Below are 24,315 nucleotides of genomic sequence, written 5' to 3' on the forward strand. Positions count from 1 at the left end.
ATGCACAGCCTACCGATAATTATCTGTGCTCAATCAATTAAATTGTTGCAGTTGGTTTATCGCAGAGAGCATTTAAAGTGAAAATGCTGTGCTGCAAAGTGCGTGTATGGTCTACTTCGTAGGGGCAATATTTTGCTTGGAAACGCAATGTCAACCTCAAATATTTTGCTTCTAGCACAAGATGATGTGCACTTTTTTTGTCCTTAAGTAATTTCACTAACGTTTTCAGAAACGTTACAGATACCAAGATGTCCTTGTCGCATTCACACATTAAATTTATGTGTGTACGGCCTATCGATAAACATCTGCACTTAACCAATTCATTAATGCAGGCTTTTATTTGTAAGACAATTGGTAGCTTTAGAGCTGTGAACAAAAGCTAAGAGAGGGGTGGTAGCATGATTTGGTGCTTTTAGAAACCGAGCCATTTCTCGGGGCCCAGTTTTGCAACTCTTGAATATATTGTTCATAGCATTTGCACCATAATTTGTTCATTGAATGTCCAGTCGTAGCTAATTCTGTAGGTCAAAAATGTCTTTTGCCCCCTTTTGGGTTTCAATTATGACAGCTGTTTTTCTCAACCTTTGTTCCAGAGTTAAACTGTGCACAGCACAGAATGCCCAGCTCCAGAAGAAAGTAGAGCTGCTCGAAAAACAGAATGGGTGAGTTGAAGAAAACTTATCCATACATAGAACATTCATTTTAGGATGAACTCTGTTTAGTAGGGGTGTGCGAATAGTGATTATTGAGACTGAATTGAGTTAGAATCAAATAGTGCCAGAATCAAGTATTGAATACTTTTCAAATAATAAATAACTGTTATCACAATTAATATGAAACAATGTTCACATCCCAATATTCTTAAAGTTTACAAATTTCTGTTGTTACATAGTACGTTATGAAGCATTGTTTATTAAAAACACAAATGGAGCATTAGGAGCAAACAAGCCATTTCTTTGCACGCACAGCACTCTTCAGAGAGTATGAATGATCGTTGTGGTATTCGGGGGTCGTGGCCTCGGAGTCGGCGGCAACTGGCCTTCACAAGATGCACCAATGGCTATTGGTGTATCTCGTGATGGGTAGCTGGCCTACGCTACCTGGGCGTCGCACAGAGGCTAAGGGGGCCCATGCCACCATCTGAGCTTTCTTGACGAAGGTTGCTTCTTTATTGAAGAGTACGAGGTCGAGAGGATGGAGAAATGGAACAGGGGGTTTATTTACATAGGAGAGGCAAACTTACTTACAGAAGAAGGAATACTTGTTCTGGCCGGAGCACCGAGCGCAGTAGACCTTTCTTGTAGCATGAGCTACATGTCAGAGCAGACTGCATCTGACAGGTGGCAGTTTGTCTTCATGTTTGTCTTAGGAGAAATCTATTACAAAACTGTAAGGTTGATTGTGTATTGATTTACTTTTTGTCCATATGCTCCAGCTGATGGAAAAGCTTTTATTGGTTAATTGCATGTTATGTATTTGGAAGCACTGTTTCTTATTTTTCTTTACCTTCAGCAGGTACCCCACAGAAAATTGAAGTGATAAAATGTGCATATGTTGGTATGAGGACAACAAATGGCAACAGCTTCTAAAATGAACCAATGATCAGGGGACCATTGACTTGATAATACAATGACATATGAATAATAAATGCTAATAATACCGTATTTACTCAAATCTAGGTCAGCCCTGATTCTAAGCTGACCCCCCAATGTCCGAAGACAGAAAAAAAATTTAAAAACTTAGCTCCAATGTAGGCCGAACAAAAAAAAGTGAGGACGGCGTTCACAAATGAAAACATCATTTAATTAATTTGAACATGTTGAGATTACTCTACGTTATCATCGCTGCCAGCTCAGACCACAGCTCGCGTCCACAAGCGCAGACAGTGCAGCAAGGCTCGCACACATCAAAACGTGGCGTGATCTTGGTGAACAGCTCCTCTCTGTTATCGTGCACTTGTTTTCCTTATCGCTGCCATCTCCTCATTGTGGCAGATGCAAAAAGCGTCCCCCCATCGCCCCCACCAACGAAGGATGTTTATCTCATCAATGTCGAAGTCCCGCCTGGCTTGAACATATGACGATGCCTCTGCGGTTAGCACAACTTTTCGTTTGAAAGCGGCATGTAGTAGCATTGCCTGTTTGGTGCCATTATGATAACGCCATGCTATGGGCCACACTGCACACATAGAGATGCCAATATGACACAGGTCAAAATAGTGACGTCGCTCATGTACTTCTGTTGACTACTGGCGCGCCTAATAACAGCTGTGATATTGACTTTTCTAGATGGCGCTAGCTATGCACCGTATTAATCATATTCAATTACAAAGTACTGTGTTTTTTAAGATCCTCGAATCTAAGCCAACCCTAGAGTCTGGTATATGATTATTTTAAAAATGCTATCGGCCTAGATTCGAATAAATACGGTATATAATAAAACAATAATAATACGTCAGATAGTGCTGTTGACAGAGTAGGAGCTGGTACTAAGGTGGACTTTTCATGCCATGCATGCTGCCACTTTGAATATTTAATCAAACACCATTTTGATGTGCTCGTATTCGGAGTTATTGTTGGTATAGAACAGCAGATGTATAATTGCTAATTATATGTTAATTCATTAGAGCCTGTTTTGTTTGCAATTTCTGTCTGCCGTAGCCCTGTTAACCTAAGTAATTGTGTCACTCCATTCCAGCTCTCTGCTTCTTCAGCTCAAGCGTCTACAAGCATTAGTCGCAAATTCTTCTGGCCGCAGTGCACAGACAAGCACTTGCGTCATGGTGAGCAATCTATCTCTTGATGGTGTGGTGTCTTTCAAGTCTCAGGGTGTTAAACATTCACTCAGAACCAAAACTAACTATGAGCATGAGGCAAAAGCTTTTTGTTACCATCACATAGTCTTTATACAAGGTCAGCAGCCATAAGGACACATTGTAAAATTCGCTGGCTCCGATTGGCTTTCACTCACACTTGCTAACCGGTACTGATCCACCGGTCTGCACCAAATGTGGAAGTGAACTCACGGTCATACATGTCCTTAGACAATGCCCTGGCATGGAAGCTTCGTGAAAACAATACTTTCCTGAACTTAGCCTCAACAAATTACTTAGCAGCCTGGGTTTTTTCTACCGACTGAGCCAATGTTTGCCCTCAAGAACCTGTTAAATTATCTTAATGATGTGGACTTTTTGAAGCATACCGTATTTACTCGCATAATGAACGCACTCGTGTAATGAATGCAGCCCCCACTTTCCCAATCAAGAAGTGTGTTCGTTCTTTTTCTAGTATAATGATCGCACCCTGAACTTGCTGCCGTGAAATAGGAGACACACGGTACGATTCGGCTTTTTATATGTCATTTGGTGGGTGTGATTGTGTCTGATACCATGTCAAACGCTGAATCGTACCGCGTCTCCTACTTTTATTGCTGTCGCAATTATATGGATGCTCCAGACACATTTTTGCTGCCGTCGCCGTGCGCCGCGTGGTGTAAGTGTGAGTGAAAGTGCACGATGAAAGTGGATGATTGCGGCTCAATCTCGCACGCTGTCTTTCGTCGCGCAAAAGGCCCATGGGGGGGGGGGGGGGGGGGGGGGGGGTAGGCGTGGTGGCGTTATACTGTGGCAGCAGCTGCGTATTGCATAACCGCACCTGAAGGACGCCGACAATGGTGGCTCAATGTCCCGCGTACAAGGGAGGTAAGTGGGAAGGAAAGGCACAGTGTTCCATCGCGCATGGTGCTGGAGGGAGCGGAGAGAGTTGGGGGGGCGGCATTTTACTCCGGCAGCAACTGCGCGACCCCGGCGTGCCATATATCTTCAAAGTGATCTGCGTCAGGGGCTGAGTTGATGGCGGCTCATGCCTTTGTGCATTCTGCGTTCTTGCCACTCAGTTTACATTGAAGCGAATGTTTGCAAGTTCATATGGCCGATAAAACAACTATCCTTACTTTGTGTAGCTGTCTACACATTTGCTATCGCAATCGATAGTTCACATTTCGGACGAAACGGACTTTTTTAAAGGTGGCCAGAAAGGAAAAAAACTCAACATTTTATCTCGCATGATTAATGCACCCCCCAACCTTGCGCATGTCTTTCAGAAAAAAAAAGTGTGTTCATTATGCGAGTAAATACGATATATCTTGCCGCTTTTAAACTCGGCTTTGCTACTGTGTTGAGGCAAACATTCTGGCTTCTCTACATCGTTGCCACAAAGAGGCTGGTGTGGAGGTCGCCGGAAAGCGCTATATCTACCTCTAAATGCTACATGAGCATCCATCAAGGAATCCAAGATCACCGTTTTTATTATTTTAGACCCTTTTACAGCCACCGCAATAGGTTACAGGCATTGCAACCCATTGCACCTGCAGCCATGTTTTTGTGCACTGTATCGCAGTACTAAACATCATTACTCGCACTCTTTGGCCGTTGTAGCCCTTGCACCATGAAACTCTATTAATAATAATAATTGGCTGGGTTTTGCTTAATAAGGCAAAGAGACTTACAACAGACCCCAGTAAACTGGATGAGGACGTGCTTTGTCTTGCCTATAGAATGTGAAGGTACGTTCCTGTAAGTGTATATTAAGTGCAGACTAAGTGCAGATGCGTTTCTGTAAGTGCATATGGTGCAGGCACCGCTTGGCCATGTGTTGTGTTGGCGGTCCCTTTCTACTTTGTGACTGTGCTTAATCAGCTGCAAGGTGATGTGTGACATTTTGTATAGGATAGCAGGGAACTTGACACCTGACCAGCCGAATTCATTCAGCTGCCATTCACTGGTAGTCCCAGCCACAGTTCTGCCATGTTTCTAAACATAATGGTCTTCATGGACTCGACATTCTAATTTCTTTTCATTGTTTTCTTCTTGTGCAGGTTTTACTGCTCTCTTTTGCCCTGCTGTTGTTCCCCAACCTGCGTACAAACTCCGGGGACAACCTCGATCTCATATTGAAGTCGGCGTCTGAAAAACTGGCCCCGATTTCAGGCATGCATTCTCTCCTGCATTCCTGTTTAGTTGCTACTGTCGCTCTGTGTAATGTTGGTATAGTCATTATTTATTGTGCGGGAATAACATAGCCTGGTTGGCTGTTTATGTGTGTGTTGCTTTAGAACATGAGTGGGCAAAGGAAAAAAAATAAAGAATGAAAAAGAAGGAATTTGTGAAGAGAAGAAAGTAGGCCCAGTGAATGCTGGACGATATGGAACCAGTGTTGCATTCTTCATGCTGGCAGTGAAAACAGATGAGGACAGGCTTACAATGATAGCAGCTCAACAAACCAATAAGACAAGGTTGACACAAATAAAATCTCACACTTCGTTCTAAGATTTGAGAAATGACAATCCATAAAACATCAACTAGTATTATGTAGCTAGCAATGGTTCAAGAGGCACAGGACCAGCTTAAGTTAGAAAAGGGCCAGCAAGCACCCCTGGAAACAATGGATAAAAACATTGTGGTATACTGGGTCAAGACAGTTGAGAGGGACCCTGCGGCCCTGCAAAGTGTACTTTTCCTGGGCATGCTGCGCATGCTACTGCAAAGGAAAACATTAGTTTTGGGGTCCTGGCTATCATCTGTTGCGATAAAATAAATAATGACAGTGGTTGCTGTTAGCATCTACATCAACATACATGTATATCTTGAGCCATTGATACAACAGACTACAGTGAAACCTCGATATAGTAAACTTAATATAATGAAATTCATGATATAATGAAGTATTTAACTCTTTATGATGTATTTAGAACCTCAATATAATGAAGTGTGTTGACACGTGACTTAATATAACAACGTTTCACTGCCAACGCAAAGGAATATTGAGACAATAAAGTGTTTTATTTGACCGTTTACGATCCGCTCCGCTCAGACCTGCATATGCTAGCAATTTCTACACAACCGCTTAGCGGGAATGCTAGTATGCTTTTGCACAACACTTATGCCAGCAGCGGAACGAAGATCGCTTCCCTCGCGCCGCTTACAAAGCCGATTGAGCGGAGTGTGAGAGCACGTCTAGTTGGCTTCTCAGCTTTTTTGCAGCCAAACTGATAGCATGTCACTTGTGTCTCGGCTAGACATGCTTATCAAATGCGAAATCTACGCAGTTCTCTGCAGTGTCTCAGTACTTGAACACTGAGCGGAGCGGTGCACAACTAAAACTACCTAATTAATGGAAACTTCTGCAGATGCAGATGGTCAGGTGGTTGAATTACAAGCGGCTGCTTGTGAACGCACCTCTCAAGTCGCACGGCACGCAACCAAGAGCGACCGCAGAAGCGGAGCAGCATCATGTTTCATATAGAGTCCAAGTGTGATAAAATTCTTTTGCGTCCCATGCTCTATATACTTCAGGTGCCAGTGAAAGTATGCGAGGGTGAGCTGAGAGGGATGGTGGTTTGATGAGCACAGTCTTAGTCATCTTCCCGCGTGACCAAAGGGGAAGGGCAGGAGGGGAGCGAACTCACGGTAACGTGGTTAGTCGCACGCGAGGGGAGGAAGTGAGGGGCAGGTTGGTGCGTGCCTCCTTTTCTAGCGTGACTGAGTGCATATGCAGCCCACACGCTGTGTTTTAGAAATAATCAGCTGTGTGTGCGAAGAGTTAGCATGTCGAGACGAGGTGGCATCATGTGCACTGTCTTCCCACGCCTTTTGTACTGGAGGTTGTAATAATCTTGAGTTTCGGAGGTGGGTTAAAGCGAGAGACGAAGCATTCGCTCCAGGCTGCTAGCGGTTTTCACTGCGGGCAACGCTATCAGCCACGAGGGCAGAGTGGGTGCAAAAGCATGGCTGGCTTCGCTTTGTACCGCTGACGTGAAGATACCGTCAACATGGCATGAAACTGTTACCTTTCGTCGCCGACTCTCAAGTTCCACGAAATGAATTTCTTTTCTAATTCAAACTTGCTTTTTCTGATTGCCTGATGATTAGAAAAATTTTGCCGTCCCTTTCGGGTAAGAAAAATCCATCGGCGACTGTACGTATTAGTGCAAAAGTTCCAATCAAATCAAATTGCCGATTTTACCGACTTTGTTATATCAATGTTTAACTGTATATTGAAGCCCCTCGAAGTTGCATATTTAGGTCTGATTGTATTACAGGGATGGCAAATCATTTCCAGTAATACAGGAAATGTTATAAAGGTTGATGAGAAAGTAGAAGACTAAACAAAATCAGCTGACCTAAAGGGAAGGAATTAAGAAATTTAAAAATAGGAATAAGTGAATGTGGAAAACTGCGCGAGCTGTCCAAAGTGAGCTGTACTCCATGGTGGCCACAGTGTCTATGCTACGTAGAAGACTGCAGCTACAACTGTTGTGTGTATGTGCAGCGTTTGCTTTGTGCATGACAGGGCTTCAGTGCATGCTCGCATTCATATGCTACAGTGTGACCATGCTACGTGATGTGGACCGGCATTGTCCTTCACCAGCTCGATTGATGGCTAGTAGCCACGTTCAGCTTGCGCATTTTTAAAGCGCTGTCAGTTAGTCTGCCAAGGCATCTAACTAGGAGCGGCCAGGAGTGAGCGCATGCTGGCAAGCGTGCATGTGGTCTAATTTTAAGGTTCATACGGTTCAACGCTAGTTGAGCATTCAAAACTAGTCGAAATTAGCGAGACCCGCTGGTCACAACACCAATAAGCAGGGCGGCCAAAGTTATTTCTTACATAGGCAGCTGCGGCTGAGGGTACATGAGCAGACTATAGTCGGCTTCTTCCAGAAGTACGTAATTATTATCGAAATTCAAATGCACACTTTTCCTTACTTCAGCCTTCAGCCTGTTTATTGAACTTCGTCAATAAATATGCACAGTAATAATAGGAAGAAGCGCACTGATCCAAACACCCTCCATGATGGACGTTAGCTATTGACCAATAGCAGCTGCATATGGGAATCCACTTTATTACAAAATAAAGCGTCCAGAAGAGAATAAGGAGTAGGCTTCTATTGAAAAGAGAGCATTTGAGAGACAGGTGACTTCGCACTCCACTTGTGCACGCTCCACGTGTGACCTCCACACGCTGCGTAGAACAGGAAAAGTTGGCTGGGATGTTCACAGCGGCGTATGCTATCCGCAGACTATGTTTTTTCTGCAAGCCCAAGGGGTGGTTCAGGACCCCTTTAAGGTCAGACGACATGCATGCTTGCCAGTGCGTGCCTGATTACTCCTGGCTGCTCATGGTTAGATGCCCTGATAGACTGCTTCATATTGATTTATTGATAGTGCTTCACAGTGCACTAGTTGGATGTGGGTTCTAGCCATCTGTCAAGTCAGCGCAGGACAAAACTGGTCTGCACCATGCAGCATGGCCAGACTGATTAGTATGAGCACACACTCTGGCCCTGTTGTGCATAAAACAAACGTGCATATAAACCACATTTGCATGTAGGTGCGGTCTGCAACGTAGCATAGATACCGTGGCCACTGCGGGTGCTGCAACGAGTTCGCTGGCTGAGTGCACTGCGGCTTGCTGAGGACAACCGTGTTTGGCTTACATTTTGCACATTGTAGGTGCCTAAATTTGAAATAGTGGGGTTTATGTGAACATCAAAAATCGAATTTGAACTGCGTGCTACAGTGACATTCAGTAGGCGGAATGATGTGGGCACACCCCACTTTGCCGTAGCCTTCGCAGTGCAAGGCATTGAAAAAGGAGCGGAAGCACAGTTCAATTGCCAATAAGTGTACTTCTGTTCATCTCATTGAAAGGGACACTAAAGGCAAATATGAAGTTAAGCCAAAATGATAGATTAGTGCTCGAGAATCTCTAAGGCGTCAATATTATCTATATACAGTAGAACCTTAATAATCAAGAAATTGAGGTAAATGCAGGACATGGTTATAGACCTTGCCAAGACATTCAAGTACTTGCCCGATTATAAAAGCACTCCTCAGTTAAATGCTGGTGCTAGTACTCAACCACTCGTTGCAAAAAACATCCTTGTATTGTATTATAAGATGAAATAATATGCTACTTGTCCAGTTCTATTTTATTTTTAGAAAACAGAACTCATTTAAATTACCCTTGACAACGATGCAGGCGGTTGAAAGGTTTCGTTTTCGCTCGACTCTGTGCCATCCACGCTTTTGCGTTTCAGTAGTTTCGTTATCGCGTAGTGCTGCACTGGTTTTGCTGACTCATGAAACTAGCATAAACTGCAAGTAGCAGAGAATTAAACTTCCATGTGATGTCTCGAGATGCCAAATGGTCTATGCTACTTGGTCAAAAAGCAGCTGCTGCGGCGAATCCACTGCTCTGTCTTGGCTCGGTACCACCATCTGTCGGACACCATTGTACTCGCCGATGGCAGCAAAGGGCAGTGATGGCATATGCAACGTCACCACTCCCCCCAGTTGGATGGTGGGCGATTTGAATTTCGAAAAGGTGTTTGTACACTTCAGATGCAATTTTCTCGTTACTAAGTCTTTTCCTGGCTCAAAACAAGCGTTACGAGGTTTCTAGAATGGTATTTAAACAGTCCACACCGACTTAGTATTTGCCTTTAGTGTCCCTTTGAAGTACTTCTTGTGGTAATGTATTTCTGAAATAGCCTAATTTTAACTTCAAATGCATTTCTCCATTTCGTTAAAGAGTCATTCAATTCAGGGCCCGTTTAAGTACACATCTGTGCCACAGGGCGAACCACTCAAAGAAAAAAAAAAAAAGGACGTGTGTCAATTATTGTGATTGTCAAATGCATGCAGGGCGTTCTCGTTCCCTGCTGTATGCCTCGGAGCCAACGAGAGACTTCCACCAGGAGTACACCGAAGCCACCAAGGCTGCAGCCCAATACATTGAGGAGGACATTGACGCCTCGGACGACGAGGGCGTCTCGGCATCGTTGCCGTCACCCTCATCACAAGCGTCCAAGTGGACGCCGCCCTCCAGCAAGGGCCTAGGCTGGGGCTTAGACCTCAGCTTCAGCCTCGCTGGAGGCAAGCGCCACTGGACAGCGGTGTCTGAAGACATGGCTCGCCCAGTCGGCACCGCCATGACCATGCCGCCAGACAAGAGGGCTCGGCTTGGAAACTTCAGTGCGCTACCATCTCACAACAACAGTCTGCACCACCATCCAGTGGTTATCCAGATGCAGCGGCAGGCCTGACAACGAGGCCTAGGATCTGTGCATGCACAATTTCTTCTCACTCGCTCTTTGGTCAGCTGATTACGTCCCTCTCACATTTTCCTTTTCTTTCTTTCTTTTTTATCCCATAACTGGCATGTAGGAGGCTGTTTCTTGTTTTTGCAAGCCTCCTGTTTTTCGACTGCATACTTTTTTTTTTCTCACTCTATTTCTCCCCATTATAGGTAATTACTTCGGCCTTTTCAGTCTGGCATCACATGAACGAGTAAAAGTCAAATGTAGTACTTCTCGTGAATCAGTAAAACAAAGGATGTATTTGGTAGAGCTGCTCGGTGATTGAGAGGGAGTCCGTGTACACACAGCAAGGCTACTTTTGCAGACATTGCCAGATGATATGCTGTAAACTTTGACATAGTTGCTTATAAGGCTTGTGTAAAAAGAGCTTCCAGTGCTTCCCTTACTCTCTTCTCCCCTACACTTTTTTTTTTGCCTCCTTTCCCTGCAACCAGGAGAGGTGCTTGATTTATTGAGATCATTCGTCTGTTGTGTTCAGTTCACCTGTGACCCTTCTTTTTATTTTTATTTCTGTTAGTGTACGTGTAATGTGAGACAAACGCATGTACACTTAGCTCAAATTCATGATGCAGATAAAATGGAGAGGTCAGGTAAGGACTGTTATAAAATAGCAACACACCTGACCTCTCTGACAGCGTTCGAGAATAGAGTGTCATGTTCTATTTTACAGAACTTTAAGTTTCTAGCTGATGTCTTGGTTGGGACATACTCACGGGTGCCCCAGGCATCTCTTGAGAGATTTTAGCATCGATCCTGTCGTGTCAACCGCTGTGTGCCACTTGCTACTGTTTTGTGATGTCTGCTAAGATCCAAAGAGACCCCCTCCCCCTTTCTTTCCTTTTGCCTTGGTGTTTGTAGTTTGCAACCATTCCTCCTCTTGTTTCTATACTATCCTCGATTCGCGGACCACGCAGCTTTTCATGGGCAGTAGCATGTGTGTTTTGTCGTCACTGAGGTGCAGGGCTCTTTGCGCTGGCCTGTCTAGTTTTTTTTTCTTCACGTCCCTGCAGATGGCTGTGTTTTTACAACACCTGCAATATATTTACAAGGAACATACTATTATATACATATATTTTTGTCACATGTATCACACCGATGATGGGGTGCTTGACTAACTTCGCTGTACACTTCTTCCTTACCTGGTGAGTGGTGGTCTCTCCCCCCCCCCTTTTTTTTTTTCATTGCCTCCCCTTGGAGTGGATGTCAACTTGATTATCATTGGCATGAGTGATTCAGAGAGAATGCATAGACACCACATTGGCATCGTATAGGTGTTTGAAATAAAGCCTCCATGAAATTATGTTTCTGTGTGCAGTGTCATGTGTGGGATTAGCAGAACAAGAGCATGACCGCGAAAGAAATTCTGCTTGCACTGGCGACCAAAGTACAGAATGGCACATTGTCGTTCTTCAGTAAAAAGAATGCTTTAATATTCTGTCAGTAGCAAGTCTATGCGCGCATATCAACGAAAAAATAGGACCAGCAGCTTCCCTGCTTACGAACTCGATTTTGACTCGAATATACTATATAAGGGACTAGATCTGAACATTCAAACAACCTATGCACATCCAATTTGGCTATGAACATTATGAAAAACTTGCAAGCACCCATTTCTCATGCCCGACTCTTGTGTTGAAAAACAAAATGGCGGCATTAATGCTAGTAGTATAACAATTACTTTATAACATTTTTTTCTGATCTGGCAATGTTGATGCTATATATACAGGCAGTGTCAAAAGTTTATGGGATGCTAGATCTGGGAAAAAAATTTGCTGAGCCTGGGCATGCAGCCTGGATTTAAAATGTGCTACTTGTACTAGCCTATGCAACCAACATAATGTTGTACTGTTTCAATGATTGTAAACTAAAACTGGGCTGAAATTGTACTTTTTCAAGGAACCTGCATTCCATAAAGTTCTGACCCTGCCTGTATGTGCATAAAAATGGTAAAAATGGCAAACAAATTCATTCTGCAGCACATTTCGGACCTCTCAAATGACTTCTAGCGTCACGAGCAAAATGCACTGTACAAAATATCATGTGCAGTATACGCAACGCTAGAAAACATCGAATCGCAGGTTGTTTATATATATATATAGAGGCAGGTTATCTGCCAATAGTGTAAAAAATAAAGAAGACTAGCTTAGCAGAACCAGCTTTGTCACTAATCAGCTTGAGCACTGTGTGTAGTGAACCTCGGACTGGGCACGTAGCACATCGGCAGCCTGAAAATAGAAAAAGAAGGGGGCGAATAATTCCTGCACACACTATAGGAAAAGCTCTTGCCTATTTTTATACTGGCAGCAAATACTTGCTATGTTGCCTGATTAATGCAAAGATGAAAGACTGGTGCTTAGGCTACCTTTACATTCATGCATGAGCTTTCTGTGGTATCGTGGTCTTGTTACCTTGTTTTTCAGTGGCTATTTAACGAAATCCCACTTGTATTATATAATAAAAGTTTAGCACCACTAAAACACAAAAAAATTGCAGAACATCAAATTTGCTTCACATATAATCAAAGTAAAAAAAAGTTTAGGTACCTAAATATTCTAAATATGTTTATCACACAACATTATTGTTACTGTAGATGGTTGCTAGCAAAGAAATAAATCGACTAATCATTATTGTTTCTTCATTCACACTGATTCAGAAATGGCACAGCATAATGTGAAAGAAAAAAAAAAGGATATCTGCACTGATGTACCATTGCAGAACCAGTGATTATTCAGTTTCAAGCCAAGAATTATAAGCACTACACCACAGGTGCTTTAAATAGGTGAACAGGTTAATAACGCCGGTATTTCATTGGTCACCTGTCCTTCCACATCGAAATACATCCAGAATAAGCAAAATTAGTGCATGTTGTGAAGTGTGCTTTGCGTATACTTGTGTGAAGCAAACGCTCTACACAGCGTCATACAGCAAGGAATTGCATTAGATGTAATGTAGCTCTCACAAAGAAAGGCTTAGATGTACATACTTGTGTGGTTTGGAAAATAACATCAAATGGATACAGTTGGGGGGGCGCTTCCGTAGCTGGGCAGAACATTGCACACTAGATGAATTGTTTCCATTGTGATGTTTATGACATTGTGCGGGGCACAAAAGCTAGGCTCCGGCTCTCTTTCCGTGGAGTGGTACTGCGGTTCACTCGAAAAAGTTTTGCAAAGGTACAAGGGGTTCTCAAAAATTATGTGACAGCCTTCAATGCATTGAAGGGTCAGGGGCTCCGCAGTAACTGAGGTGAATGGAATTGAAGAGTTGCTGGAGACTGGAGCTCTTTCTTGCCATTCTTTCACAGCCCCTTAATTAGCCCTTGTATGCTATTTGTGTTCAGATGGCATTTGTTTAATGTTAAAGAAATCGTACTGTATTACAATTTCACTAATAAACAGTTCAACCTAAACAATCTTTCTAGTTGTTCTTTATTGCAGAAAGAGAACTGAAATTTGCTTCAACGGAATGGAATACTAGAATGCACTCAATGACATCATCAGACCCACTGTCGAAGCATGAGAGAAATAAATCTCAGTAGTATAATAACTTTTTGCACTAATAGGTAGGCTTTTTTCCACACCAAACAAATTCTGAGGGTATTAGTACTACTGTTTCAGACAGTTTGATTTTGCGGTTGTTTTCAATGCCCCACTAAAAAGCATATTTTTGAGTATATGACGATTCGAGCAGCAAGTGTGAAGGTTTTGCATCTAACTGGAATAGCACAGAAACAACAGGGAAGAGGTGACACATAGTACTGACAAACAAGAGATTTTGTTTTTTTAAGCAAAGGAATTTGTACATGAAAGGCAAAAAAAAAAATTACGTGGTGATTTAGTGGGAAGTGTGACACAAATGCATAAGGGCATTACGTCGCATCTCTTTGAGGTTTCAGATCCATGTCCACATAAAGTATACACACACACATGCACATGCCCTTCTATGGTCTCCCATCCACTCTGTACCTATGCCATGTGACTGGCTTCCCACACATCACACACACATGCACATTTTTCTCACTTTTACACTCCTAATGCTAACACATTAAAAGGTAAAAGTGAGAAGCTGTGAAGGATGCACTTGTACCAGCAAAAATTGACGTAACAACTAGCATGGCAACTATGCAAATTCCTTTTCAGGTAAAGCAGTTGACATACTTGTTCTGGTGTCAGATCTCTCTGAGGCTGAGCAAGCATCTCGTAGCCAACCATGAACTTCTGTACGGTAGCTGATCGAAGCAGCGGGGGCAGGTAGGTTGCATGTAGCTGCCAATGTGACGCTTCCTCATTCAAGTATTTGCCAGTAGGTGCGCCTAGCATGAAGAATGCAGATACTACATTTCAGCATGCTCCACTGAGACATTCACAAATTATGAAACAAACTGGTAAGCTTTGCAACATGTACAGCCTCTAGCACAGTTATCTGGAAGTGGGAGGAGTGTTGCACTTAAGGATACACTAGAGCCATTTATTGGAGGCAAATAGCTTGAGACAGCAGACTTTGAGTATGCATTGCCTGATGGATGCTGCCACTGGTTGCACTTCTCTCTCCATAAATGGTGTTTTTGTCAAAGGCTACATTCTTTGTTAGGCAAGCCTTGTCAATCTTAAAAGGGCAATGTTCCTTCCTTCCCTGCATTTTTTTTGTCAGTTCACTGCAGTGGTAATTGCTGTCGGAGAACACTACAACTAGTGGTGGCCTGCTGGTTAGTCGCTGCTCAATGGGAAGTACAGAAACCTGTTTTGACCTGGGAACCTCCAGCATATGGTGGTTAACACACACTGCAGCTTACTGCTTTTGTGCTCTAGACAAATGTGTTGGGGTATGTACAAGTGAATTATATAGAGAATAAAAACTGTGGTAGCAATGTGTGCTTTCGTTCTTTTCCATTTTGGATGACAACAGTGCAAGCAAGGTACTGGGCTTCCTAATATTGAGGTTAGTACACCTTTCACGAAGTTCAATTTTTTTTCTTATCTAGAAGAAAACAGGTCCATCAACATTTTTTAGATGATTGTTATGGTTGGAACCAGGGGTATTAAAAAGTATGCTGCTCCAACATGGAATGTAAACAGATAATCTGCACACACTTCAAAGCTTTTGAGTGTTACTTCCCATAATGTTACCTCTGCACTGAAGCTTTTTCCAAAAGACACACACTTGGCCAATGATACTTATTGTCAAGCAGCACCTTATGATTGAATAACTGTGAACCTCGCAAATTATTGTCTTAGTGCTGGGCATAGCCTCCTATATACACTTCTGCATACTTATTTATTTTATGTATTTTATTTATTTATACATACAGTACTGTCAATCCCAATAGGGATTATAACAGGAGGTTACCCGGCACATAGTCTGCTATGTGCCGGGTAACATGTGGTTAATAATGTTAAGGACAAAATCTCACCATGCCAACCCATAGAGTATGGGAACGAGGTACTGAACAGGTTGTCGTACTTTGTAAGCAGCTTTCTCATGATACTTGCCAAATCTGCAAATTCAACATGCAAACACATGGGGCAATAAGCATTTTAGTGAATGTGTGCATGACTGGCTTTCTCTGTGGTGCTTGATGATGGTAGAAACCCAGTGGAAGTGTGTGTGTGTGAGGTGTCCAAGCACTGTGCATCCCACGTGCCATAGCTACAGATGCCACTGACAGCTACTCAAAGGTAAATTTTATCAAGTTCTCTATTGCTAAATATAATACAAAATATATTCAGGATGTATTCCTAAAATCAAATGGCACATGTGTTTAAGTGGCACATTGAGTGCCTTCTTATCCTGTTCATTATTTGGGCAGCCTGAATATTCACACACCCTAGGCCTAGGCAGAGAAGCTAGCACGGCAAGAGGGTAGCAAGGCTTCAGTGAGATGAAGAGAGGAGTATGACAAGGAATCGCACAGGAAAGCAGATGTTTTTTTTTTAATGCTAGTGCATGACGGGCAAGCTGCACTCCTACGAATTCAAGTCAATCATCAATAGGTAGCTCTGTTTCACAGCATGTCTGTAGCACATGTTTTTATGCTAGAGAGTACAAAGCATGTATAGCAAAATTGTGGGCTACATTCTGTGTCTCCTCCAGTTGCTCAGCCTCTATAGGTCTAGTGAAACTGAGCTACAATTAAGCTTAATTTGTTTAAAACAAACAAATTAAATTATAAAACTGTATCACAGAGTTGCAGCCTATGGCTCTACTCACGAGTTTGAGGCAAGCACAGAGCAATGCAAGAGAGATAAAATTAAAGGTTACATTTCCACAACATACCTATCAGTACAGTCGGCATCTAAAGTCTACAGACCACAGGATATGAGTAATGATTGTCTTTCCGTTTGTGACTACAGCGAGCAGAACCATATAACAATGTGTTATTTGCATATATTAGTACTGCCTACAAATCCAAATACCAGGCTGTGGAAATATTTAGCTTTCTTTTTTCAGATCTTGCAGTCTATAAACTACGGTGCTGACTGCGCAGTACTTGCCACTTCACAATTTTGTTGATGAGATGAAACTGTTTAACAACATGTCAACAAGGCAAGAAGAAATGCAGATCTGCGTAAGTATAGTGTTCGAAGCTTGTCATGTCACCTGATTTTTCCGCAGCGTTCAGTTCATACAGCCTGGTCACGTGACGTTTAGGTACAAGCATGGTCTCGTATGGCCAAACAGCCCAAAACGGCACCAGAGCAACCCAGTGGTCAGACACCAAAACAATACGTTCCTGAAAGGCGGTTAGATAACAAGAGCACGCACAATGAGATCAGGGTATCACATTTCACTGCAGCAATCCCAGACAGGAGAGCCACTCACATTCTTTTTCAGTTCTCGGTACACATAGTCCACAAGAAGTGGTTTCCCAGTTTTTTCAAAGTAAGCCTTCTGGGATTTGTCCTTCAGCCTTGGTTCATTTGGCATAAATGAACTTGCCCAAATCTGCATTAGGGAAGAATGAAGGACCACATCTATTGCCTTGATGAAAATAAGCTAGAATGTGCAAAGATGATCGTTTTGCAGCTGGCAATAAACTTTACACTGCTTTCTATGCTGCGCTATAAACACCATTACAGCATTTCACTAGCAAGCTTGGTCAGGCACATCTAGTAATTACAATCTACACATAGTCATACAGCTCAGCTGTCTGCTATGCAAGAAGACAGATTAACTCCTGACACTGAAGTGAGGCAAATTATTGCCATAGGGACGGGCTTTGAAAGGTATGTTCTACGGAACAAGAACAAAGGGAAGCCACTGGCAAGGGAGTGGGATATTGGAAAAAGCATACGGAGCTTCACTAAGCTGAAGTGCAGGTAGAAGTTGTCCTAAATCTAAACGAGTGCATAGATTACCTGGCAGTGTGGATGAGGGTTGGAGCAGCCCATAATTTCACCTTTGTTTTCAAAAACCTGGAAGAAGACATTACAACTGCAAGATTCGTTTTTTGCAAGAAATGGAACAGTGAAAGTGCTAATACAGAGGAGAATAGCTGAGTTGGAGAGGATATTAACTGAACCTGTCATGAATTGTATGAATACTTCCAGGTCTGTCTTGTTATTGACCTAGCTGTGGTGTAGCTTTAACGATGCTATTAGGTCAAACGTGGTCACACCTAAGACAGTTCGCTTTGATGGACACAATATAATTAAGCACACATTTCCGAGATCAAATTATCTTGTTGCGTGATTTTTCAGGATTTAAGAGGACTGTTGTTCTCACATGTGAATGGTGCTACCATGACTAGCATGCTATCTCCCAATTTCCACTGAGTTATCCATCAGGTCACACCGATAACTGAGCTGTGTTCTCCTCACTTTCCCTGCATGCATGTAGTGCACATGTGTACTGGCAGAGAGGCAAGAAATTAAGGTACTTGAAAGTGCAAAGTTTGTACTGTGCTGCGCCCACTAACCTGAACCCATGTGTAAGTCTGGCCTAACTGCTCGGTCTGTAGAGCCCACTCATCGATCACAGTCTCCACTTCGGATTGACTCATCAGGGGCAGAGTCACGTTGGAGCATGGATGGAAGCACATCACTCGGCAAGTGCCTCTAGCCTCGGCCATGCGGAAGAGGCCAGATTCATCAGCATTCTCTTCAGATTCTACAATGCATTTAAGACAGAGGAAAAGAGTTGCAAACATTGAGTTCAAGTTCATTAAACAGCCTTTTGGCCCACGCCAAAGCAGGCCTTCTCCGCATGCTGTTTAACTGTATTAATGCCATGATGGGTGTTTCACCATCTCCTAAAAGCCTCGAAAAAGATAAAGGAAAGTGGCTGTTCAGCTGAAGTGTGCATGTCAATGTTTGCACTGTGCTGCTACATGGTTATTTGTACCTGATGTATATTAAGGATGCAATCATGTTACAGCTTTTGAAAGTGCTGTCTAGAGCGGCATGTTGTCTGGTAGTAAAGGCCCTTAGTCAGGAAGCTGTGCAGCGTGCTATATTTCGAGACTGCTGCTCAACGGTTCCACACATGACAGAGTGGGCTTTCACTAAGACTCGGATATGACTCTCACTTTATTTGCTGCAAGTCATACAAATGCTGCCTGCAGATGTATGCACTCAGTACAGAGTTTTGCCTTACTATTCTGCCTCACGACAACTTGGCATGCAAAACTGGCTTAACATATTGAACCAGACATGCCAATTGAGGCAAAAGGAACATGTCTGCGAAGCTGAAAGAGATATATATATATATATATGTGGACTATTGAAAAGAATCTTTGCCCTGCTGTGGAGCTAAACCAGGCTTAAGATATTCATGATGATAGTAACAACATACCAGGACTTGGGGCATCCTCCAGGAGAGCTGGAAAGTCATTTCTGAATGTAAAGGTGGATTCATACATAGGATTGACCTGTAAAACAGCAAGTACATGACAAAAGAGACATGTCAAAAGGACATACAATTAAGTGGAGGGAACATTGCGTGCACGTCGTAAACATCACAGAAAATACCGAAACTTTCGTTATATCGAGACAAGTGGCAAATGGTGAATACTTCGCCATTAGCTCTCCTGGCTCCCGGACAGAGTGGGTTGTTTGGATCCAAAGCGCGCGAAGTCGACATGTCGATAGCTTTTTCGGTTTTACCCTGCCAAGGACGAAGTGTCCTTTGTGGAGACACGAGGACCCATTCGTCTTTAAGTGGGTTGTATCGAATGTGAGGGTGCTCTGAAGTAAAAAAAGCAAGCAAATCGTTTTCCTACCTCTGCCATATATAAAATATAAGCCGATCGTGCACATTAAGAAATATAATGTGAGAATACATGATTTAAAATACCTACTTTTGGCGACAAACAACGTCATTTTTGTTTGTAGCGGCTGTTAAATTTGTTGAGTACACAACAGCAAAGCTCAGGGGCGGCTCGCTCGCTGTATCTGCGAACACATGATGAGAAATCTTTATCAGCAATTGTAAGGAGGCACGTATTGATTCCACGCGTTATCAGCATGTCATTTGACGTTAGGACAAAATAAGACAGACCTGAGCATTGAGTAAAAGCATAATTAATCGTTAAGTAAAAGCAGGAACAGAGTGTCCACAGCTTGTACGCGCAACACGCACGCAGCACAGCATGTTTGCCACATCGTCTGCTCTAAAAGATAAAAGAAAGCAGTCTTATATAGGAGCTTTGGCTAGCAAACTATGTTTTTTAAGCTAAATATATGCAGCGCCACACGACGATCTTCATTTTATGCTTTTTTAGTGACAAGAAAGATGATGCATTGTGTGGCTAAAAGAAGCGAAGGTGGTGAGGAGTCTAGCAACGCAGTGATGTCGGCCATGTTGAATTTTCTCTTCGCTGGCGCATGTTTAGCCGGGCGGCCGGAAAGAGATATTGTGTGACAGCTTTAAGCAAGTTTCACTAGTTGTGCCGCGTTACAGCGTTCATCATGGCTCCGAACATAACGGTGAAAGTGCACCCCGTAGTACTTTTCTCCATCGTTGACTCCTACGAACGGAGAAATGACGGCGCGGAGCGCGTCATCGGTACCTTGCTCGGCTCTTATGAGAAGGGAGGCGTAGAAGTGACAAACTGCTTCTGCGTGCCCCACAACGAGTCCCAGGATGAAGTCGCGGTCGACCTGGAGTTCGCCAAGAACATGTTTGAACTGCACAAGAAAGTGAACCCCGCCGAAGTGATCGTCGGCTGGTACGCGACCGGCCCCGATGTGACCAGCCACTCTGTTCTCATCCACGACTACTACAGCCGTGAGGCTACTAGCCCCATTCACTTGACACTCGACACCCTGATGGCAGACAACAAGATTACCATCAAAGCGTACACGAGCACGCCTTTCGGAGTCCCAGGTACAGGGCGCGAATAATTCGACCAATGTTGCGCGCTGCATGCTGCTCTCGCGATGAAGTACTGATGTGCAGCCCGAGCGGTTGCCTTTTTACAACGACGGGCATATGGTGCGGCCACTAGCGTTAGTGGCCTCATACACTACCACACTAGAGAACTTGAGTGACGTTTCGTTTATCGATGCAGTAAAATGTCGCTATGATCCCATTACAATGCTTTGAGCGAGTACCGCTGCTGAGTTTTTACTCGTTTTTGCTAGTTGGTTAGTTTTCCACTTTTCCATAATTGTAGCTTAATTAGAGCAGTCTCGTTTCGCGAGCGCTCTGGCTCTTTAGTTGCTAGAAAAAAAAGAAAGCTTACCTTGTAAGAGTAACAGGTACAGTAGAGCTTTAGAATGTGGTTGACGACTGTTTCTTTTTTCTTTTCTCTTGTGGCTCTATTAGCAGGTGTTGTAAATTAGCAGCTGAAAACCAGGCAGCTGTTCCGCCTGTGTGCAACATATGGCTGAAACACGCCTCTAACACAGCAGAGCCGCTGCACTTCTTTAGAACTGCTAAAGTAGCCCCTCTTGGATATCGGTGGGCACAAACGCGCGTGATAATAAAATAAAAATAAAAGGTGTATCTTCTCTTTTTAGTGTAGCTGGATGTATTGTTCACAAGATGACTTGCAGCTTATGAATTCTATGTTGCTGTTATCGTTACATTATCGAATGAACATTATCGTTCATTCAGTCATGATTTCCTGACCGCTTTTGTTCAGCATAACATAGCTCCATTGAAAATTTAATTGACTGAAACGGTGTGCTTTGTTTTGTTGCACTGCTCATTTTTTTTAAATTTTTGCTCATAGGGTACACTACTGAATATTTGGGAAATGTCGTTTTATTGCATTTCCCTGTGTTTTTGTTTGCAGGGAAAAATGTGGGCACCATGTTCACTCCATGCAAAGTGGAAGTTGTCGGCTATGAGGCCGAGATGGTGGGTCTCAAGCTTACTCAGGGCACAAAGCACAGCAAGCAGCGGAGCGTCGAGTGCGTGCCGGATTTCGACGCCGTGGGTCAGTCCTGCCGTGAGATGCGTGAGACCCTGGAAGTGGTCATTAGTTATGTGGATGACGTGCTCACGGGTAAAACGCCACCAGACAACCATGTGGGGCGCATGCTTCTGGACATCATCCAGAGCATCCCTCAGATGGAGAATGACAAGTTCCAGAACATGCTCAATGGCAACATGAAGGACTTGCTTATGGTTGTTTACCTTTCGCAGCTTACAAAGACCCAACTTGCTCTCAATGAGAAGTTGAGCCTGCTTTAGGCACTTAAGACAGTTGGGTTATTCATTGTGAGCAAGTATATAATAAATGCACACAGTGTTGCTTGTCCTACCAGACAGATCTCCCTCAGAAATCTTTTCTTGAAGGAATGTGGACACATTTTCAAAGTTGTATAAACGCTACAATACGCTTCTTGCTCGTAAAGAGATTACATTTAGCAAGTGTGAAGGTTGGGAAACACAAACATTTTAATTTGTTCTAATATAATCTCACAATGCCGAACCTGGTGTCATCGACAATACTGTGATGACGTGATGATGTGAATAATTTGCTGGTGTTGCAATAAGTCTGAGTATGATGATGAGGCTCATAAAAAAAGGACTTCTTTGCAAGTTTCTTCTGGCTGTGCTTGCATGTGGCAGCTGCAGCGCTCAAAGGAACGGAGTGATCGTGGTATGATGCAACCACCTCTTAGCCACTGAAACAGGAACCATTCATTAAAACAAGTATATAGCAAGTTATGGCACTCTGCCATTTACCTGTATTTTTTATAAGGTTTAGAGGGCTCGATTTCTCATTTAATATAAGAAAAGTTACAAGTAAATAATGTCATGTCAGTAGTCCCAAAAATGCAAATGGCCAAATCAGCATAGAGAAGTACGTTATACATTCTTGGGCAGCCTTAACAGTCTTGGAAAAAGGAAATAGCTTACTCGTGGAGGTAGTTGCACTTGAATGCTGGACTTGCCTTCCTCCATATCTCTTACTCCCATAACATGAAACGATGATGATTCACTTTTTTCTTTATTTCCATGTTTAGGTCATTTCCTGCCACAAAGGTCTTACTATAAAAGTCACTAACCTAGGTGTTGCAACATTCATTTCTTCTTGCCTTTTGTCCTTGCCATATGGCAACATTAACCAAGCTTAAGCTGAACCTCAATTAAGGGCTACTTTGGCCATGCAGTGTTATACAGTTGCCAATGTAATAAACACAAATTTGGAAATTTACAGAATTTTTCTGTTAACGATAGTAAGCACCTATGCGGTTAGGGCCTCCGTAACTGATAACTGTAGCAGGCTGCAACTGAGGATAGTTTAACTGCAGTTAACATGCCCCTCTAACTAGGTTATTAGCCAGCATATTCACAGGTGGATGATGACACTCAATCTTGTATCTTGCTTAGCACCTTGATCTTTATTTTAGCTGCGCCACTTGACAAGTTCCATTTTCATGGGACAGTTCCGTAAGCTTTACAAGACCCATATATGAAGTAACTAGTTCAGTAGCAAAGTGTAAGAAATCTTATTTGCTTAATTTAAATGCACTAGCACATGCTTTCATAAAAATTTTTACATGTGTTTGTGACAGCAGATGCTCGATAATGTCATGTTGGCGGTTCCAAGTCAGTTTTCAGTAGCTGCTGGAAGGCAGTCCTTGTAAAAGATCTGTCATCAGCTGCTGAAATCATTATACCTTATTTGAAACATATTTTTCTTTAACCAGTATGTTAGTCACCTGCTATGGTCAGGAAAAGTGGCAGTTCTTGCTGGAAAGAGGGCATATGATGGCAGTAAAGGACAAGACAAGAAGGAAATGGGATAGACCCTTGATGCCCTTATAAACACAGACTTGCACTGGATGTTAAAGAAAATCAAAGTTGAACCATTGTAGAAGATTCTGTCACAATTTGCTCGGATTGGTTAATCATGTAACTAGTCCTTGATATAGAACTGATGTTCTTGCTTCCTGATATGTTCATGATACCACTTGGACTTGGCTGCTTGGTCCTAATAGAACTGATGGCAACCTTTGGTACCGACAAAACAGCAACATGTTTGTACTGCATCGAAGGTGCACTTTTCTCTAACAGCTCATGGTGCTCATGTCCTCTTTAATACGTAATTTTAAAACAGCTTTAAAATCTGTTTCATTAAAAAAAATGTGTACTTTTCATTCTTGCTTCCTCTTTGTGGTTGTGGTTAAACTGACTCTTCTATTCACTTTTAAAAGAAGCCTTTAGATCAGGGCCAACTCATACTTTTTAAGATTCAAATACATGAAAAGTTTACGTGTATAGCCCATTGTTTACTTGCATAACTCAATAAAATGTCGGCACTGCCAGGTCCAATCGCTTGTCTCGAAAGTGCTGGCTCAATGCATACGTCACTCGCTATGCGATGAATAAATGGATATGTGCAGATTGGTTGAACCGAAAAAAGAAAAAAGGTAAGTTTATATATTGCATTAGAATAGTCACATAGCCAGATCCAATCACTTCTCTCAAAAGCGCTCATTCAGCACATATATTCTTCCCCATGTTAATGCACGTGCTAATGCAGATCTACATAATCAACTAACTGACGTGCGTAGATTCACTTTCCTGAAAATAACAAGATAAGCCTATATCCCATACGATGGTGGCACAGCCAGGCACATTCACTAAACTCAAAAACACTGGTTGAGCGCATGCATTACTCGTGCTAATGCATGTGCTGGCGGATATTTATGCAATGAATGAATGAATATGCGCAGATTGGCTTTCCCCGAAGAGTAAAGG

At 42.8% G+C, this 24,315-nt stretch overlaps 3 protein-coding genes across 9 annotated transcripts in view; 2 read left to right on the forward strand and 1 right to left on the reverse strand.

Annotated features, from left to right (window-relative positions):
- LOC126542069 (uncharacterized) overlaps positions 1-11,458 on the forward strand; it is a 36,044-nt gene extending 24,586 nt beyond the window's left edge. For all 5 annotated transcript variants that reach the window (XM_055076945.2, XM_050189062.3, XM_050189065.2 and 2 more), the window contains exons 10-13: positions 594-662; positions 2,698-2,782; positions 4,876-4,987; positions 9,704-11,458. In XM_055076945.2, coding sequence (XP_054932920.1) covers positions 594-662; positions 2,698-2,782; positions 4,876-4,987; positions 9,704-10,104 — 667 coding nt within the window. In that variant the 3' untranslated portion in view covers positions 10,105-11,458. The remainder of the gene's footprint in view (positions 1-593; positions 663-2,697; positions 2,783-4,875; positions 4,988-9,703) is intronic.
- Positions 11,459-11,563: 105 nt separating this feature from the next.
- Galt (Galactose-1-phosphate uridylyltransferase) lies at positions 11,564-21,358 on the reverse strand. 3 transcript variants are annotated; one of them, XM_055076947.2, is made up of 11 exons: positions 20,840-21,358; positions 19,454-19,547; positions 19,168-19,340; positions 18,949-19,024; positions 18,074-18,264; positions 17,514-17,570; positions 16,978-17,100; positions 16,756-16,888; positions 15,569-15,652; positions 14,316-14,470; positions 11,564-12,383 (listed from the first exon to the last, which is right to left on the reverse strand). In XM_055076947.2, exons 2-11 carry the CDS (start codon positions 19,473-19,475, stop codon positions 12,327-12,329), a joined length of 1,071 nt encoding a protein of 356 aa, XP_054932922.1. In that variant the 5' UTR covers positions 19,476-19,547; positions 20,840-21,358; the 3' UTR covers positions 11,564-12,326. The 3 variants fall into 3 exon arrangements, with proteins under 3 accessions (XP_054932922.1, XP_050045037.1, XP_054932923.1); XM_050189080.3 differs by lacking the exon at positions 20,840-21,358 and adding an exon at positions 19,654-19,772; XM_055076948.2 differs by lacking the exons at positions 19,168-19,340; positions 20,840-21,358 and having other exon boundaries at positions 19,454-19,544.
- On the forward strand, positions 19,948-23,711 carry eIF3f1 (eukaryotic translation initiation factor 3 subunit f1). Its single transcript, XM_050189086.3, has 2 exons — positions 19,948-20,481; positions 21,395-23,711. Exons 1-2 carry the CDS (start codon positions 20,064-20,066, stop codon positions 21,793-21,795), a joined length of 819 nt encoding a protein of 272 aa, XP_050045043.1. The 5' UTR covers positions 19,948-20,063; the 3' UTR covers positions 21,796-23,711.
- Positions 23,712-24,315: the final 604 nt, after the last annotated feature.

The sequence above is a fragment of the Dermacentor andersoni genome, chromosome 2 (assembly GCF_023375885.2).
Source record: "Dermacentor andersoni chromosome 2, qqDerAnde1_hic_scaffold, whole genome shotgun sequence".
In the NCBI taxonomy this organism is placed as follows: Eukaryota; Metazoa; Arthropoda; class Arachnida; order Ixodida; family Ixodidae; genus Dermacentor; species Dermacentor andersoni.

Excerpts from the sequence above, each read along its gene's own strand:
- Galt (XM_055076947.2), bottom strand. The coding sequence starts at position 19,475 with ATGACGTTGTTTGTCGCCAAAA. Across the intron at positions 19,341-19,453 it reads GACGTTGTTTGTCGCCAAAA|AGCACCCTCACATTCGATAC; the intron begins GTAGGTATTTTA and ends TTTTTACTTCAG. Across the intron at positions 15,653-16,755 it reads GAACGCTGCGGAAAAATCAG|ATTTGGCAAGTATCATGAGA; the intron begins GTGACATGACAA and ends TTGAATTTGCAG.
- eIF3f1 (XM_050189086.3), top strand. The coding sequence starts at position 20,064 with ATGGCTCCGAACATAACGGTGAAAGTGCACCCCGTAGTACTTTTCTCC. Across the intron at positions 20,482-21,394 it reads CACGCCTTTCGGAGTCCCAG|GGAAAAATGTGGGCACCATG; the intron begins GTACAGGGCGCG and ends TTTTGTTTGCAG.